This window comes from Dermacentor andersoni, chromosome 3 (assembly GCF_023375885.2).
Source record: "Dermacentor andersoni chromosome 3, qqDerAnde1_hic_scaffold, whole genome shotgun sequence".
NCBI lineage: Eukaryota > Metazoa > Arthropoda > Arachnida > Ixodida > Ixodidae > Dermacentor > Dermacentor andersoni.
Genome location: NC_092816.1, coordinates 203,350,351 through 203,367,370, shown reverse-complemented (window position 1 = coordinate 203,367,370; position 17,020 = coordinate 203,350,351). Strand labels below are relative to the sequence as shown.

The 17,020-nt window shown below is 47.1% G+C and overlaps 1 protein-coding gene across 1 annotated transcript in view; it reads left to right on the top strand.

Moving 5' to 3' along the window:
- The window catches only part of LOC126524734 (arylsulfatase B-like), a 103,960-nt gene extending 89,822 nt beyond the window's left edge, over positions 1-14,138 (top strand). Inside the window, exons 6-7 of the mRNA XM_072286982.1 lie at positions 3,181-3,617; positions 13,821-14,138. Of these exons, the coding sequence (XP_072143083.1) occupies positions 3,181-3,617; positions 13,821-13,949 (566 nt within the window). The 3' untranslated portion in view covers positions 13,950-14,138. The remainder of the gene's footprint in view (positions 1-3,180; positions 3,618-13,820) is intronic.
- The last annotated feature ends 2,882 nt before the right edge of the window (positions 14,139-17,020 follow it).

Here is a 17,020-nt window from a genome sequence, read left to right as displayed (position 1 = left end):
GATCTTGCTGTATATTTTGATTCCATCGAGACGGGCGCCGAAGTCTTTTACGCGGGAAGGGGATATTAATCCGGAGTAGTGGCGGTATTCAAAGCCAAGTTTTCACCACAAGGCCGCCAGTCGCCTTTGTCCTACTTTGGAGCCAGATGGAGAGGAGAAGACCAATTGCTCGAGGATGGACGAATAACGCCGAGCTGAAGCATGCGTTCGAATTCGCGGCGGGCGACTTCCAACCTCCGTCCAGCAAGCCTCAGTGGCCGCACGGCCACAGGTGGGCCGGTGGTGGTGATATGATGCATCATTTTGTGCTTCACGGGCTGCTAATAGTTTCGGGGCTTCGTGAGTTGCGGGCACTCAGCAAGTATCTTGTCGTATGTTTAGACCACCCGAAACGTACAGATGCCATAGGATGCGAGGTTGGACTGCAGGGCAAGTAAATCGAGGGATCTGCGACGTTATCCTTTATGGACCGAACGCGAACACTCGCATCTAGGTTGAAATGGCTGATGAAGTGCGCTCCCATCGTGGCAAAGCTGACCTCGGCGATCACAAACAACCATCTGTGTAAGCGGCAGAGGCCTATGTCTAGCGTTATTGACCGGTTTGTTGTTCACTGCGTGGAGCGTGGGTGTGGACTTGTTGCTTTGGCCATCTGCGGCAGTGGCGGGAACGACAGACAGCTTAGCTCCGTTGTTGACGAAGGGCCAGGTGCCGGTGATGCGGTCGACTACGAAGAATAGGCGACTTGCTTGAGGACCCATGTCGCATGCCGCTGTTAACGACTGGCTGGTACGTTTCCCGTCCACGAACAGGGCTGGGTGCAGCGACTTGCTTGTTCATGAAAGCGACGGTGGTACCAGCACAACTGCCGTGGAGAGTCCCTAGGTGCGCTGCGAGACAGTGAAGGCGAATGGCTGAGCCGAAGTTGGTCGCCAGTGTTGCCACCCGTCGTCAGCTTCTCTAGTGCACTGGAAAGCCGGTCGACTGCTTCCTCCAGGCCTGAGAGTCGGTATCCTGGCTCTGAGACTCTCAATGCGGCGATAGGTAGCTGTGACGCAGAGGAGCAGTCGTATATGCGGTGAGCGAGTGCAGCTAGCAGATCGAGATTCGTCGTGTGAGAACTCGCCTGTACCATTCGTGTGGAGTGGGGAAGGCGTTGCAAGAATAGCTCGCGCAAAATTAGAAGCTGGCTCTTGTTTGCGGAGTGTTCATCCCGTGACTGATGCAACCAGTGCAGGAGTTGCGAGGGTCATTGGCCGCCGAGTTCTTCGGAGAGGAGCTGTTGGAGCTTACTCTGTTGATGGCTCGAGGCGCCGCAGGAATGTGCGTTTCGGGCTACCTTATGCTGTGGCCGAAAATGTACCCGCTAGCAAGTGGTCCATGGCACCGTCGACATCGGAGGGTAGCTTGGCGATGAGGTGCCGGTACCCTTCTGTCTGAAGTGATGCGCTGGAGTTGAAAACGGGCCTCTACTTGCATAGTCGGAGATTTTTGGGCCGAAAGCTGGGAAGCTGAAGTTCTGCCGCGATTACAGGAGACGTAATCGTGGTGTCTTCTCTGTCAGCAGCAGTAGGAGCAGCGTCGTCCACGGCAGTGTTCGACAAAAAAATGCGTAAATGTCCTGGGTCACCGCTTGCTGGGAGATCGGTTTAGCGGAGGCAAGTAATACACGCTTTGACAGGTCGAGAACGGAGACTCGACTGGCTTTATTCAAAAGTAAAAGCAGGTCTGCCGAGTGGCAGTGGTGGCGCCCCAGTCGTGCAGCAACTTCGGTTCCAAGAAAGAGAAGGGGGCAGTGACTCCAGGGCGAGGCAAACTGCATTTCCGGGCCAAGGCACAATGACTTCATGGCGGGGACTATGAAGTCACGGACGGTCACTACAACAAGGAATGTTAACCGCGTGAAATATTTAACTTGTTTCAGTCCTACTGTCTCGGTTAATTTCAACCGTTCTTGAGAGAGAGGGAGCGATTAGTGGTGACGCCTCAATGGCGCTTGCGTACTGTTCTTTCGATATATGATTGCCGTATACTTTCTTGCATGTTTCGGTAAGCGCACACTAGTGTAGTTGGTGCACGTGTTCTCTCTTCCGTCTTTACTTCGTAGTTCGGTTCACACGCCTTTTCCGCCTAAGACAGAGACTTGCCTCTCTATTAAGTGGAAAAGTCGCGAGAGAGAAAGGATCTCTCTCTCTCTCTCTCTGTCGCTAACAGACACTATCTAATGGGCGTGGTCTGGGTAGTCGGCCTGACGCAACCCGCGCAGCTTCGGTTATAAGAGCAGCATGGTTTTCGGTGCCATCCCAAAGTTTGACTCGCGAAACCTCGCTCCTGCTGTGCAGTTCGTATCTTCTGTACTCTATAGTTCATTCCACTGGTAAATACTGGTTGCAGAACTTTCTCTGTGTTCATTCTAGTCTTTTATTGTGATAGTCAGTATATGGACACTCCAGGCAAATAACGCTGTCACGTTTCGTAAATACGCATGCGTATGCTATTTGCTTATCTGTGCCGTATATGAAAATTGATGCTATGCCATTCAACCAGGATAGTTCCTCGTGCCAGGTCTTATCTTCTTCGCTGAATTATTCATTTCTTTAGAATAGCAGAGCGTAAAATAAAGTTATGAAACACTTAATTCACAGCGCATAGCTGTTCTCTTCAGTCTCCTAAGACCATTCATAAGTACAAAACAATGCTAGCACTCACAATCTCACTGGCGCCGCTCTTTCCATGCGGTGTAGTGGCGCCTGTGCGCTGTCATTACACGGTGCGTTGAAGCTGTTCGTGCAGCTTCAACTTCAACTTTCATGCACCAGCGTCTTCTGTACGCGTGTATATTTAGGGCACCCTCCGAGGGCTTGAACCGCAACGCGACCTTGCTATCGGTGTGAGTGCTTCGTTGTTCGGGCGAAACTGCTTTTCTTTTTCTCTCTTTCTTTTTGCATGGTGCACATTTTGTGGTGTATAGTGCACAACTATATGGTGCACAATGGAGGTTAATTGTCAATTTCCTCTACCGTAACGCCCGCTTGGGCGATATGTAAGTGTATGTGAATGAACAAAATAAATGAAGCTATAGCTTTTTTGCAGGTCACCATGGACTCGAGACGCGGTTTTAGATGTGATGCAACGAAAGTGGACTTGCGCATAGCACTCACAACTTTTGTCCTCGGACAGGTGGTGACGTGGAGCGTCTGAAACCACTAGACGGCTTCGACATGTGGCGGGCGCTCACCACGGGAGAGGCTTCGCCGCGATCGGAGATCCTGATCAACATCAACCGGCAGGCGGGCGAATCGGCGCTGCGTTACCGGAACTGGAAGCTGGTCCTGGGAGACTTCGGCGACATGGACGAACACTTCGAGATACCAGGAGGGAGCCGCCCCTACGGCGACCTCGACCCCCTCATGCGCAATTCAAGTGCGGCAGCCGTGCTCAGACGCCTGTACGGGAAGGAGGACGTCTTCGAGCACGCCAGCCAGTGGAGGCGAGAAGCGACGATCACGTGCGCAGACGCCGCCGCGGATAACTTCGCGTCGGGTGGCAATCGCTACCTGTTCGACATCGCGCAAGATCCGTGCGAGCTGAACAACTTGGCCGAAGAACGACCAGAAGTAAGTACAAAACCGAGAAGGTTTGGGTGGCACACACTTGACCGGAGAAGGGCCGAGCGAGTGGGGCACAAAGGTGGGCACGTGCCATGTGTGCCCGCGATATACGCTCGACGACGAACACGCCGCGCAACTTGGTTGCGCGAGCGCCTTTGTACCGGCTGTGTAAACCATACCTAGAAAACGGGTGAAAGCGCAATAGAAAACTACTCGCTTGAAAGACTGCCTGGTGCGACTTGCCGCGCGCCACAGTGGCAAAGGGTATTAGTGGCATTTCGTCTTGTATGTTCTTCAAACGTGTTTATTGTTATTCTTCCCTTCTCCACTGTTGTTAAATACGCTTGTTCTGTAAATCTCACTACAGGCTGAATGATGCAGCCTGGTTGCGTAGTCAACACACAATATAAGCGCATTTTAATTTTTGCACGTGCAAATCCAACAGTCTTCTGTTTCTACCATCTACGGCTGCAAGTTCATATGTACATTGTAAAACAAAAATACACAAAAACAAAGAACTGGGACTCGGTTTTCCTTACACATGATGAAGACAGTTATGCCAAGAATGAATTAGTTTCGTTTCCCAGTAGGTACCGCATAGGGCTCCACAGAAATCTTGATATCACTTACAAAAAGAGTAAAACAGAAGGAAAAGGGGAGGGGGGACTTGCTACAGAGGCAAAACCTTGTGTGGTTAACCTGTGGCCTTCTATCGGCCTTAGTGGAGTGGGACCATTAATACGGTATTACAGATAGTTCGTGCTTGAATTTCCTTACAATGCTTGTTATGTAGCGTGTTTCTTATGGTTGGACACATTGAAGGCACATATCTGTATTTGAGTACTCCGCAGAATACTTTATTTTCCTTTACAAACATAGATACCGCAAACACGCGACTGGTAGTAATTCGGGATCACGAATACACTTCTGTCATAGTTGCGGTGAAAAGGCGTCGTTGTACGCTCCAGGAGGCTCAAATATGAGCGTGTGTATTACAGGCAGTCGAAATCAATTCTTGAAGTCGAAGCAAACATGTATCGACGTGTTATGCAATGAATTCAATCGCTTATTCGTAACAAATATTTCCACTGGCTTGCTTTCCTTTTTATTCGAATCCCGGTGCCGCGCAATTTTCCACCGGATTAAAATATATCCGCGTGTTGACAAAATTGCATAAACAGCCCTGGCGTGAGGCCTGATCCCGGTGACCAGAATCGGTAACGCACTCCCTCACCAGAGAAGGATTGGCCACCCTGATGCAGTACTTGGCCACAACCTCCTATATGAATACAACAATCAAAGCCGGACAGACCGCCATTGGAATCTGAACCTGGCAACGTTTAACGCTAGAACGTTATCTAGTGAGGCGAGTCTAGGGCCGCTATTTTGTAGCGATGCCTTATGCCTTATTCTATGCTAGTCTTATCATCCACCACACACGGCCGCCTGATCCCGTTGATAATGTGGGCAGACCGTCACTCTGACCACTGGCCAAGCGCGAAAAGCCTGAAAAAGCATAGAATCGTAAAAGGCATCGCTACAAAATACCGGCCGAGGAGTGCTATTGGAGGAATTCATCATCATCAGCAGCCTGGTTAGGCCCACTGCAGGGCATAGGCCTCTCCCATACTTCTCCAAAAACCCCGGTCATGTACTAATTGTGGCCATGTTGTCGCAGCAAACTTCTTAATCTCGTCCACCCACCTAACTTTCTGCCGCGCCCTGCTACGCTTCCCTTGGAATCCAGTCCGTAACCCTTAATGACCATCGGTTATCTTCCCTCCTCATTACATGTCCTGCCCATGCCCATTTCTTTTTCTTGATTTTAACTAAGATGTCATTAATTCGCGCTTGTTCCTTCACCCAATCTGATCTTTTCTTATCCCTTAACGTTACACCTCTCATTCTTCATTCCATAGCTCGTTGCGTCATCCTCAATTTAAGTAGAACCCTTTTCGTAAGTTTCCAGGTTTCTGCCCCGTAGGTGAGTAATGGTAAGACACAGCTATTATACACTCTTCCCTTCAGGGATAATGGCAACCTGCTGATCATGATCTGAGAATGCCTGCCAAACGCACCCCAGCCCATTCTTATTCTTCTGATTATTTCAGTCTCATGATCCGGATCCGCAGTCACTACCTGTCCTAAGTAGATGTATTCCCTTACCACTTCCAGTGCCTCACTACCTATTGTAAATTGCTGTTCTCTTCCGAGACTGTTAAATATTACTTTAATTCTTAGACTCACTCTTCTGCTTTGCATCTCCAGGTCAGTGAGCATCCATTGCAATTGGTTCCCGTAGTTACTAAGTAAGGCAATATCATCAGCGAATCGCAAGTTACTAAGGTATTCTCCATTAACTTTTATTCCCGATTCTTCCCAATCCAGGTCTCTGAATACCTCCTGTAAACAGGCTGTGAATAGTATTGGAGAGATCGTATCTCCCTGCCTGACGCCTTTTTTTATTGGAATTTTGTTGCTTTCCTTATGGAGGACTACGGTGGCTGTGGAGCCGCTATAGATATCTTTCAGTATTTTTACATACGGCTCGTCTACACCCTGATTCCGTAATGCCTCCATGACTGCTGAGGTTTCGACAGAATCAAACGCTTCCTCGTAATCAATGAAAGCTGTATATAAGAGTTGGTTATATTCCGCGCATTTCTCTATCCCTTGATTGATAGTGTGAATATGGTCTATTGTTGAGTAGCCTTTACGGAATCCTGCCTGGTCCTTTGGTTGACAGAAGTCTAAGGTGTTCCTGGTTCTATTTGCGACTACCTTAGTAAATGGTTTGTAGGCAACTGACAGTAAGCTGATCGGTCTATAATTTTTCAAATCTTCGGCGTCCACTTTCTTATGGATTAGGATTATGTTAGCGTTCTTCCAAGATTCCGGCACGCTCGAGGTCATGAGGCATTGCGTATACAGGGTGGCCAGTTTCTCTAGAACAATCTGCCCACCATCCTTCAACAAATCTGCTGTTATCTGATCCTCCCCAGCTGCTTTCCCCTTTTGCATAGCTGCCAAGGCTTTCTTTACTTCTTCTGGCGTTACCTGTGGGATTTTGGATTCCTCTAGGCCATTCTCTCTTCCATTATCGTCGTGGGTGCCACTTGTACTGTATAAATTTCTATAGAACTCCTCAGCCACTTGAACTATCTCATCCATATTAGTAATGATATTGCCGGCTTTGTCTCCTAACGCATACATCTGATTCATGCCAATTTCTAGTTTCTTCTTCACTGCTTTTAGGCTTCCTCCGTACCTGGGAGCATGTTCAATTCTATCCATATTATACTTCCTTATGTCAGCTGTCTTACACTTGTTGATCAACTTCGAAAGTTCTGCCAGTTTTAGTCTAGCTGTAGGGTTAGAGGCTTTCATGCATTGGCGTTTCTTGGTCAGATCGTTCGTCTCCTGCGACAGCTTACTGGTATCCTGTCTAATGGAGTTAGCACCGACTTCTATTGCGCACTCCTTAATAATGCCCACAAGATTGTCGTTCATTGCTTCAACACTAAAGTCCTCTTCCTGAGTTAAAGCCGAATACATGTTCTGTAGCTTGATCTGGAATTCCTCTGTTTTCCCTCTTACCGCTAACTCATTGATCGGCTTCTTATGTACCAGTTTCTTCCGTTCCCTCCTCAGGTCTAGGCTAATTCAAGTTCTTACCATCCTATGGTCACTGCAGCGCACCTTGCTGAGCACATCCACATCTTGTATGATGCCAGGGTTAGCGCAGACTATGAAGTCTATTTCATTTCTAGTCTCGCCGTTCGGGCTCCTCCACGTCCACTTTCGGCTATCCCGCTTGCAGAAGAAGGTATTCATTATCCGCATATAATTCTGTTCCGCAAACTCTACTAATAACTCTCCCCTGTTATTCCTAGTGCCTATGCCATATTCCCCCACTGCCTTGTTTCCAGCCTGCTTCTTGCCTACCTTGGCATTGAAGTCGCCCATCAGAATACTGTATTTTGTTTTCACTCTACCTATCGCCGATTCCACGTCTACATAGAAGCTTTCGACTTCCTGGTCATCATGACTGGATGTAGGGGCGTGGACCTGTACAACCTTCATTTTGTACCTCTTATTAGGTTTCACTGCAAGACATGCCACCCTCTCGTTAATGCTATAGAATTCCTGTATGTTACCAGCTATATTCTTATTAATCAGGAATGTGACTCCAAGTTCTCGTCTCTCCGCTAAGCACTGCTAGCACAGGACGTGCCCGCTTTTTAGCACTGTATATGCTTCTTTTGGCCTCCTAACTTCACTGAGCCCTATTATATCCCATTTACTGCCCTCTAATTCCTCCAATAGCACTGTTAGACTCGCCTCACTAGATAACGTTCTAGCGTTAAATGTTGCCAGGTTGATATTCCTATGGCGGCCTGTCCGGAGCCAGGGATTCTTAGCACCCTCTGCTGCATCGCAGGTCTGACCGCCGCCGTGGTGAATTGCTTCGCAGCTGCTGGAGACTGAGGGCCGGGGTTTGGTTGTTGTGTTCGTATAGGAGGTTGTGGCCAAGTACTGCACCAGGGTGGCCAATCCTGCTCTGGTGAGGGAGTGCGTTACCGTTTCTGGTCACCGGGATTAGGCCACACTCCAGGCCTGTTTATGCAATTTTATTAACACACGGATGTTTTTTTAATCCGGTGGAAAATTGCGTGGCACTGGGATTGGAGCCACGGACCTTTTGCACGCGAGGCGGTTGTTCTACCTCTACGCCACCGCTGCATTTCTGCCCCGCTGCAGAGGGCAGTAAATGGGATATAATAGGTCTCAGTGAAGTTAGGAGGACAAAAGAAGCATATACAGTACTAAAAAGTGGGCACGTCCTGTGCTACCGAGGCTTAGCGGAGAGACGAGAACTAGGAGTCGGATTCCTGATTAATAAGGATACAGCTGGTAACATACAGGAATTCAATAGCATTAACGAGAGGGTGGCAGGTCTTGTTGTGGAACCTAATAAGAGGTGCAAATTGAAGGTCGTACAGGTCTACGCCCCTACATCCAGTCATCATGACCAGGAAGTGGAAAGCTTCTATGAAGATGTCGAATCGGTGATGGGTGAAGTCAAAACAAAATACTCTATACTGATGGGCGACTTCAATGCCAAGGTAGGCAAGAAGCAGGCTGGACACAAGTCAGTGGGAGAATATGGCATAGGCTCTAGGAATAGCAAGGGAAAGTTATTAGTAGAGTTGCCAGAACAGAATAATATGCGGATAATGAATACCTTCTTCCGCAAGCGGAATAGCCGAAAGTGGACGTGGAGGAGCCCGACTGGCGAGACTGGAAATGAAATAGGCTTTATACTCTGCGCTAACCCTGGCATCATAGAAGATGTGGACGTCCTCGTCAAGGTGTGCTGCGGTGACCATAGAATGGTAAGAACTCGAATTAGCCTAGACCTGAGGAGGGAACGGAAGAAATTGGTGCATAAGAAGCCGATCAATGAGTTATCGGTAAGAGGGAAAATAGAGGAATTCCGGATCAAGCTACGCAACAGGTATTCGGCTTTAAATCAGGAGGAGAACCTTGGTGTTGAAGCAACGAACGACAATCTTATGGGCATCATTAAGGAGTGTGCAATAGAAGTCGGTGGTAACTCCGTTAGACAGGATACCAGCAAGCTATCGCAGGAGACAAAAGATGTGATCAAGAGCGCCAGTGTAAGAAAGCCTCTAACCCTACAGCTAGAATAGAACTGGCAGAACTTTCCAAGTTAATCAACAAGCGTAAAACAGCTGACATAAGGAAACATAACATGGATAGAATTGAACATGCTCTCAGGAACGAAGGAAGCCTAAAAGCAGTAAAGAAGAAACTAGGAATAGGCAAGAATCAGATCTATGCGTTAAGAGACAAAGCCGGCAACATCATTACTAATATTGATGAGATATTTCAAGTGGCTGAGGAGTTCTATAGAGATTTGTACAGTACAAGTGGCACCCACGAAGATAATGGAAGAGAGAATAGTCTAGAGGAATTTGAAATCCCACAAGTAACGCCGGAAGAAGTAAAGAAAGCATTCGGAGCTATGCGATGGGAAAAGGCCGCTGGTTAAGATCAGGTAACAGCAGATTTGTTGAAGGATGGTGGGCAGATTGTTCTAGAAGAACTGGCCACCCTGTATACGCAATGCCTCATGGCCTCGAGCATACCGGAATTTTGGAAGAACGCTAATATAATCCTAATCCATAAGAAAGTGGACGCCAAAGATTTGAAAAATGATAGACCGATCAGCTTACTGTCCATTGCCTACAAAGTATTTACTAAGGTAATCGCAAATAGAATCAGGAACACCATAGACTTCTGTAACCAACGAACCAGGCAGGATTCCGTAAAGGTAACTCCACAATATACCATATTCACACTATCAATTAGGTGGTAGAGAAATGTGCGGAATATAACCCACCCTTATATATAGCTTTCATTGATTACGAGAGCGTTTGATTCAATCGAAACCTCAGCCGTCATGGAGGTATTACGGAATCAAGGTGTAGACGAGCCGTATGTAAAAATACTGAAAGATATCTATAGCGGCTCCACAGCCACCGTAGTCCTCCATAAAGAAAGCAACAAATTCCCAATAAAGAAAGGCGTCAGGCAGGGAGATACGATCTCTCGAATGCTATTCACAGCAATTTTACGGGAGGTATTCAGAGACCTGGATTGGGAAGAACTGGGGATAAGAGTTAATGGAGAATACCTTAGTAACTTGCGATTCGCTGATATTGCCTTGCTTAGCAACTCAGGGATCAATTGCAATGCATGCTGACTGACCTGGAGAGGCAAATCAGAAGGTCGGGTCTAAAAATTAATCTGCAGAAAACTAAAGTAATGTTTCACTCTCGGAAGTGAACAGCAGTTTACGATAGGTAGCGAGGCACTGGAAGTGGTGAAGGAATACATCTACTTAGGGCAGGTAGTGACCGCAGATCCGGATCTTGAGACTCAAATAATCAGAATAATGGGCTGGAGTGCGTTCGGCAAGCGTTCTCAGATCATGAACAGCAGGTTACTATTATCCCTCAAGAGAAACGTGTATAACAGCTGTGTCTTACCAGTAGTCACGCACGGTGCAGAAACCTGGAAACTTACGAAAAGGGTTCTACTTAAATTGAGGACGACGCAACGAGCTATGGAAAGAAGAATGATCGGTGTAACGTTAAAGCATAAGAAAATAGTATATTGGGTAAGGGAACAAACGCGAGTTAATGACTTCTTAGTTGAAATCAAGAAAAAAAATGGCCATGGGCAGGACATGTAATGAGGAGGGAAGGTAACCGATGGTCATTAAGGGTTACGGACTCGATTCCAAGAGAAGGGAAGCGTAGCAGGGGGCGGCAGAAAGTTAGATGGGCGGATGAGATTAACAAGTTTGCAGCGACAACATGGCCACAATTAGTACACCACCGGGGTAGTTGGAGAAGTATGGGAGAGGTCTTTGCCCAGCAGTGGGCGTAACCGGGCTGATGATGATGATGATGATGATCATCATCATCATCATCGTCATTATCATCATCACGGGGAAGAGGAGCTTAACATCTTTGTCTTTGGAGACCAGTCTACTATGGCGCGCACAAAAACGCGTCATGTGGTCGACACATGTTCAGAAGCCAGTACTGCCGAAAAGGAGTGTGAGTGGAAGCGCTGGAAGTTCCTTGCATCTGTGCAGATATCATGGCTACTCCATCAAATTCCATTCTACTTCAACTTCCAAGATTTCACTTCCAAGTCGCAGACGCCTCGCAGGGCGGCGAAAGTTGAAATATTGACCTTTTGATAGGCGCTAATCATTACTGGGAAATTGTCAAAGTTAGCTGGGCGGATGAGATTAAGAAGCTTGCAGGGACAGGATGGCCACAATTAGTACATGACCGGGGTAGTTGTAGAAGTATGGGAGAGGCGTTTGCCCTGCAGTGGGGGTAACCAGGCTTATAATGATGATGTTGCTGATGATGATGCTTTACGACTCAGGTTCACAAATTATGAATTTATAAGAACGATAACGCCTTTGTTACAAATCCGCTTGTCAGGTCAGGCTTGCGTGATGGCCTATTATCATAAAACAACTATGTAACTTGAAATAGCGAATGCCAATTATTCGATATCAGAATCCAACAGCGTAGTACATGTTAAATTGTGTTGCAGACCGAATCAAATTAATGGGATCTTCGCTTAACTGTTAGAAGTTATAATATATTCGTGCACCTATCTTCAGCATGAAATTTCTCTGCAATAAACATGTAAAAAACGAAAAGAACAAAAATATTTAGAACAAACCAGCTCGCACGAACGCCACGCCTTTGTGCCAGCATACATACTGTTGCAATTGTCAGCACGTCCCAAGTTCCGTGAGGTCAATCTCACCGCTGATTGCTACTGTTGCGAAGTCGGGGCTTCGTACGGCCAACGAACTTTCCATTGATGGCGCCGTGCCAGGTGCCGGGAGAATGGGTTCCTAGTAACGCCTAGGATAAATAAGAAAAAGGAATATATTGAAAAAGGTACATGGTTGAGATTACAAAACGGCTCCCACTATCGGAGCAGACTATGGTAACGTCTTAGCATGTCCGAGTCATACTGTTTCCCAGCGTCCTCTTCCTCAGCCGTCTGAATCCGCGTTTTGTGCCTACGTCATCATTGTTCATGGTGTCGGCATCAGGATCCAGATGTCATCAGGAGACCAATGCCGGCGTCGGTGAGCTGGTTGCCCCTTTCGGTGCGCCGATGTTATCGGTGAACTGGGGCCCTCCTCGGTGGGCCCAGTCGGAAACGCACGCACATCACTGGGCACGTAGAGGGAAAGTAGAGGGAACGCACGCTGATTCCGATCCCCGGCGTGGCCATCCCAGTTTGTGCGACTGAGAGGTGACAAGACGCATAGCCTTGCACGGACCTTCACTCCAGCATGGACAGGCTAATTTGGGCTGCTGACAGGTGCGAAGAATCGTAGCGTGAAGCGTGACAACTGCATGTCGCAGGGGCGGCATCCCCCCTCTGAATGGCCGCCGTGCACAACAACACCTAGCACGGAAGATGAAACTGTCAGATTTCGAACACCGACAACTAGAGTCCAGCGCCCTCTCAAGGTTTAACCTGTCTGGGTTCCTCGGGCAAGCGGGCTCGAAGTTAGGAGTGAAAACTTCTAGACGGCACTGCAGCCTGAAGCAGAAACATTCGCAGTGCACACCCGTAAACATCCCGCAATTATTTTTATCCTCGGGAAAACTGCTGCGAGAGACTGTGGCTGTAAGTCGACGACTACTCGCACTTGGTGTCCGCCAAGGGTAAAGAAACGAAATCGAAGAAGAAAATATGCTCACTCGAGCTAAATGTGCACGCAAAATGCAGCAGCAACTACTCGAGAAAATGGACCACACTTAGTGTGTTCGTGAAAAACTGTGCGAAACGTGAATCTTTTTAACTCATTTTTTTGCTGTTGTTGCTAAATGTGATCATTCATTATGTGTTTGGAAAATGCCTGTTATCACTAGAAGGCTTTTCTACGGTTTGCATGTCAGACTGTACATGAGGAATGCGGGATATTTTCGTTTTGTGCCTCTTCTTGAATTACAAGTAACTGCCGCATGTTTGGCAGTGAACTTCTATATAAGCGGAAATGCTTCCTTCACCTGGCCTGCAACAATTCCGTCGATTGCGAAGACCCGGTGGAAACATTACCACTCTGCTACCATTGCATCGTGTCGCCTGGCGTTTTGCTACTATAGTGAATTTGTAATTTGGCGATTTGCGAACCGCCTTTAATTACAAAACGAAATCTTATAATTTTTTCTCGATGTAAATAAATCATTTTCATTTGAGTAGTTACGAATTCTAACGTTACGTTTATATCCTTCGATGCGTGCAAGTCAACGCATTTTGTTGTAGTCTTCTTTTTCGACTTATCTGGGGTGTTTTACATTTAGTCACTGTTTACTATAGTGTCTCGTGCAAATCTGTCAAGTGCTTTTTACCCACAGCCCCTTTCATATTTCTGATATAAATAAAATGCTATTGTATTGCATCTGACGTTTCTGTCTGCGGTACCTGATTACAGCTTTCAGCTACAATTATGCGCGCGCTTTTATTATTCCACGTTTTCATTAGTGCGCTTTAATATGCTTACCCAAGAGCACAGGTTTCCGCAGTGTTTCCGTGTGCGACAAACTAATTCACCGTCATTGCGTGCAGCTCTTCTCGATGCTGTTGGAGAGGCTGGAAGTCTACAACAAGACCGTCGTGCCGCCCGTGGACGAGACCATCGATCCTCGGGGCAGTCCTGAGTTCCACGACGGCGTCTGGGCACCGTGGGTGAAATGAGTACGGGTCTCGAATTGAGGCGCACTTTTGACGCGAAAGCGCATCCGACGCTGGCAGCGAAAACAATAGCGCCCCTTGTTCCCCTCAGCAATGGTTCCCACGACTAAGCTGTCAGTTCAATCGCGAGCTGTCTACATCCTGGGCAAACCGATGCATATATTCGTATTAAACCTTCATTGAAGACTTCAAGCCGGCGCCGTCGTCGTGTTGTGTCAGACCATGCGGAGAAACAATATTCGGTGGCTGCCGCGGCTATATATATATATATATATATATATATATATATATATATATATATATATATATATATATATATATATATATATATATATATATATATATATATATATATATATATATATATATATATATATATATATATATATATATATAGCCGCGCGCGCAGCGCCAGCCTCCGCCTTTGAGGATATCCGGGTGGTCGAGATCATAATCATCACAATACTCTAATGCCTGTAGAGGACGAAGAACTTATTTATTTATTTATTTATTTATTTATTTATTTATTTGTAAAATACCTTACAAGGCTCCTACATAGGGATTGAGTAAGGGGTGCATAGAACCAAGTAAGTACATAAAATCAAGTAACAATATGAAGGTAAAGAAGAAGAAAAAAACATCAGCAAAGTGCACAGCCTAAAAATTAGAGAAACGTATTAGCTGCATACAGCTGTATATGAGTACAATAAAAAGCAACTCGATAAGTTTGTAACAAACATATTACAGTTCAAGAAAAAGGTAGGAAAAATAACAGAGAACAGTTAGTGTGATATCAATTGTTAACAAGGGCTAAGCGAGTTGAGTGAGTGCCTGAATTTTTCACGATGAGTTTCCGTAACTATGTTATCGTGGAGGCTGTTCCAAAACCGAATGGCACGTGGAACTGCAGACGAGTTAAATGATTCTGTTTTACCATAGATGCGCGTGAAGATATGATGATTGTGCAAACTGCGCGACGTGCGCAATGACGTTTCTAGATGTAGGGAGCGTTTCTTTGTGTGGTGGGCGTATTTATGACATAATGACAAAAGCGCTATGTCGCGACGATTACTTAGTAGCAGTAGTGAAAGGTGAATCTTTATTTTACGCTGGAATGGTAGCCATAATCCCGGGAAATGAAACGTGCGGCTCTGTTTTCGATTGATTCCAGCTTGTTAAGTAATTTTGGCGGGGAGACGAGACTGGAGCGGCGAACTCAAGTCGAGGGCGAACAAATGTTTGAAATGCCAGTTTGCGGATAAGTGTTGATGAGTTTCGAAGGTTAAGACGCAGGTAACCCAGTGATCGAGAAGCACTGGCACAGATGGTGGTAATGTGAGAAGTCCAGGAGAGGTTTGTTGAAAGATTTACGCCTAGATATTTGAATGAAGTCCGAGATAATCGGATATTTTTAATACAGTAGCAATAGTCCACGTTAGTGCGTTTGCGGGTGAAGAACATCCCTTTACATTTTGATGAGTATAGAGTCATTAGCCAGGTGTCACACCAATTAGTAATTTGGTTAAGATAGAACGATAGATAATGCAGTCGTCAGCGAAAATGCGCAGGCATGATAAGTTTTTGCCACTTCCTGCCAGGGCTAAGTATCGGTTGTGTTGCTACCTATCGCATAGTGCTTAGTGCAAAAAGTTCGGGCATAGCGGAGAGAAGTCGAAACACACAAGCGCTATTTTTTATAATGGTTAAATAAAAGATGGGTTACCGGTTCATATATATACTATAAAGGAGGTTTATTGGGGTTCGTAGCGACCGCCGGTTCTACGATGCACCGAGCACAGTCCCCGAGCTCGAGCCTCTGCTGCCGATGCTGCTGACTGCGCGCACGTTCGTCATCTTCCTTACAATGTCCCCGCGGAAATAAAGGAGCCATCCTGGCGACTTAGTTTTCTGAAGGACGGTAGAATTGTGATACGGCTTGAGACGCTGAACGTGAACGACTTCGCGGTTATGACGTCGCATGTCGGACGGCGGCGTTAGCGGCTCAACCAGGTAATTAACGGGTGACGTTCTCTCAAAAACGCGGTATGGACCGTCGTATTCGGAAGGAGTTTTGAAGCGAGCCCAGGCGTGCGGTGTGGCACTAACAACCAGACGAGAGCACCCGGGAGAAAAGTGGGAGTCCAGTTCTGGGCATCGTGAACGGCTTTTTGGCGGCTCTGGTCGTCCGAGGTGAATCGGCGGACAAGCTGGCGACATTCCTCTGCTTGTCTAGCGGCTTCCGAGATCGGCAGGCATTCGGATGGGTCCGGCCGGTAGGGCAGAATGGTATCGATGGTGTGTGAAGGATGGCGACCGTAAAGAAGGTAAAAGGGTGAGAATCCGGTAGTGGCCTGAGTCGCGGTGTTGTAGGCGTAGGTGACAAACGGAAGAACTAGGTCCCAATTAGAGTGATCAGGTGAGACATACATAGCGAGCATGTCACCAAGAGTTCGATTAAAGCGTTCCGTGGTACCGTTAGTCTGTGGGTGATAAGCAGTGCATTTACGATGAACAATAGCGCATTCAGCAAGCAGTTGTTCAATGACTTCAGATAAGAAGGCGCGGCCTCTATCGCTTAAAAGTTCACGTGGACCTCCATGAAGAAGGAGAAAACGGCGAAGTAGAAAATTGGTGACCTCCTGCGCTGTAGCATTCGGTAGAGCAGCAGTCTCCGAATAACGGGTTAAGTGGTCTACCGCAACGATTATCCACCTGTTGCCGGCAGAAGCCAACGGAAGTGGCCCGTAGAGATCTATGCCCACGCGATCAAAGGGTCGGGATGGGCATTGTAAAGGCTGGAGTTCACCGGCGGAGTTGTGCGGCGGCGCTTTCCGGCGTTGGCACTCATGACAAGAGTGGACGAACTTTCGAACGAAATTATACATTCCCCGCCAGTAATAGCGGTGTCGAAGTCTTTCGTAAGTCTTGAAGACTCCCGCATGGCCACACTGAGGGTCGACGTGGAACGAGGAGCAGAGCTCTGATCGCAAGATTCTCGGAATGACGAGTAACCAGGTGCGTCCCTCTGGGGCCTAGTTGCGTCGATATAGTAGCTCGTCGCGAATCGCAAAATG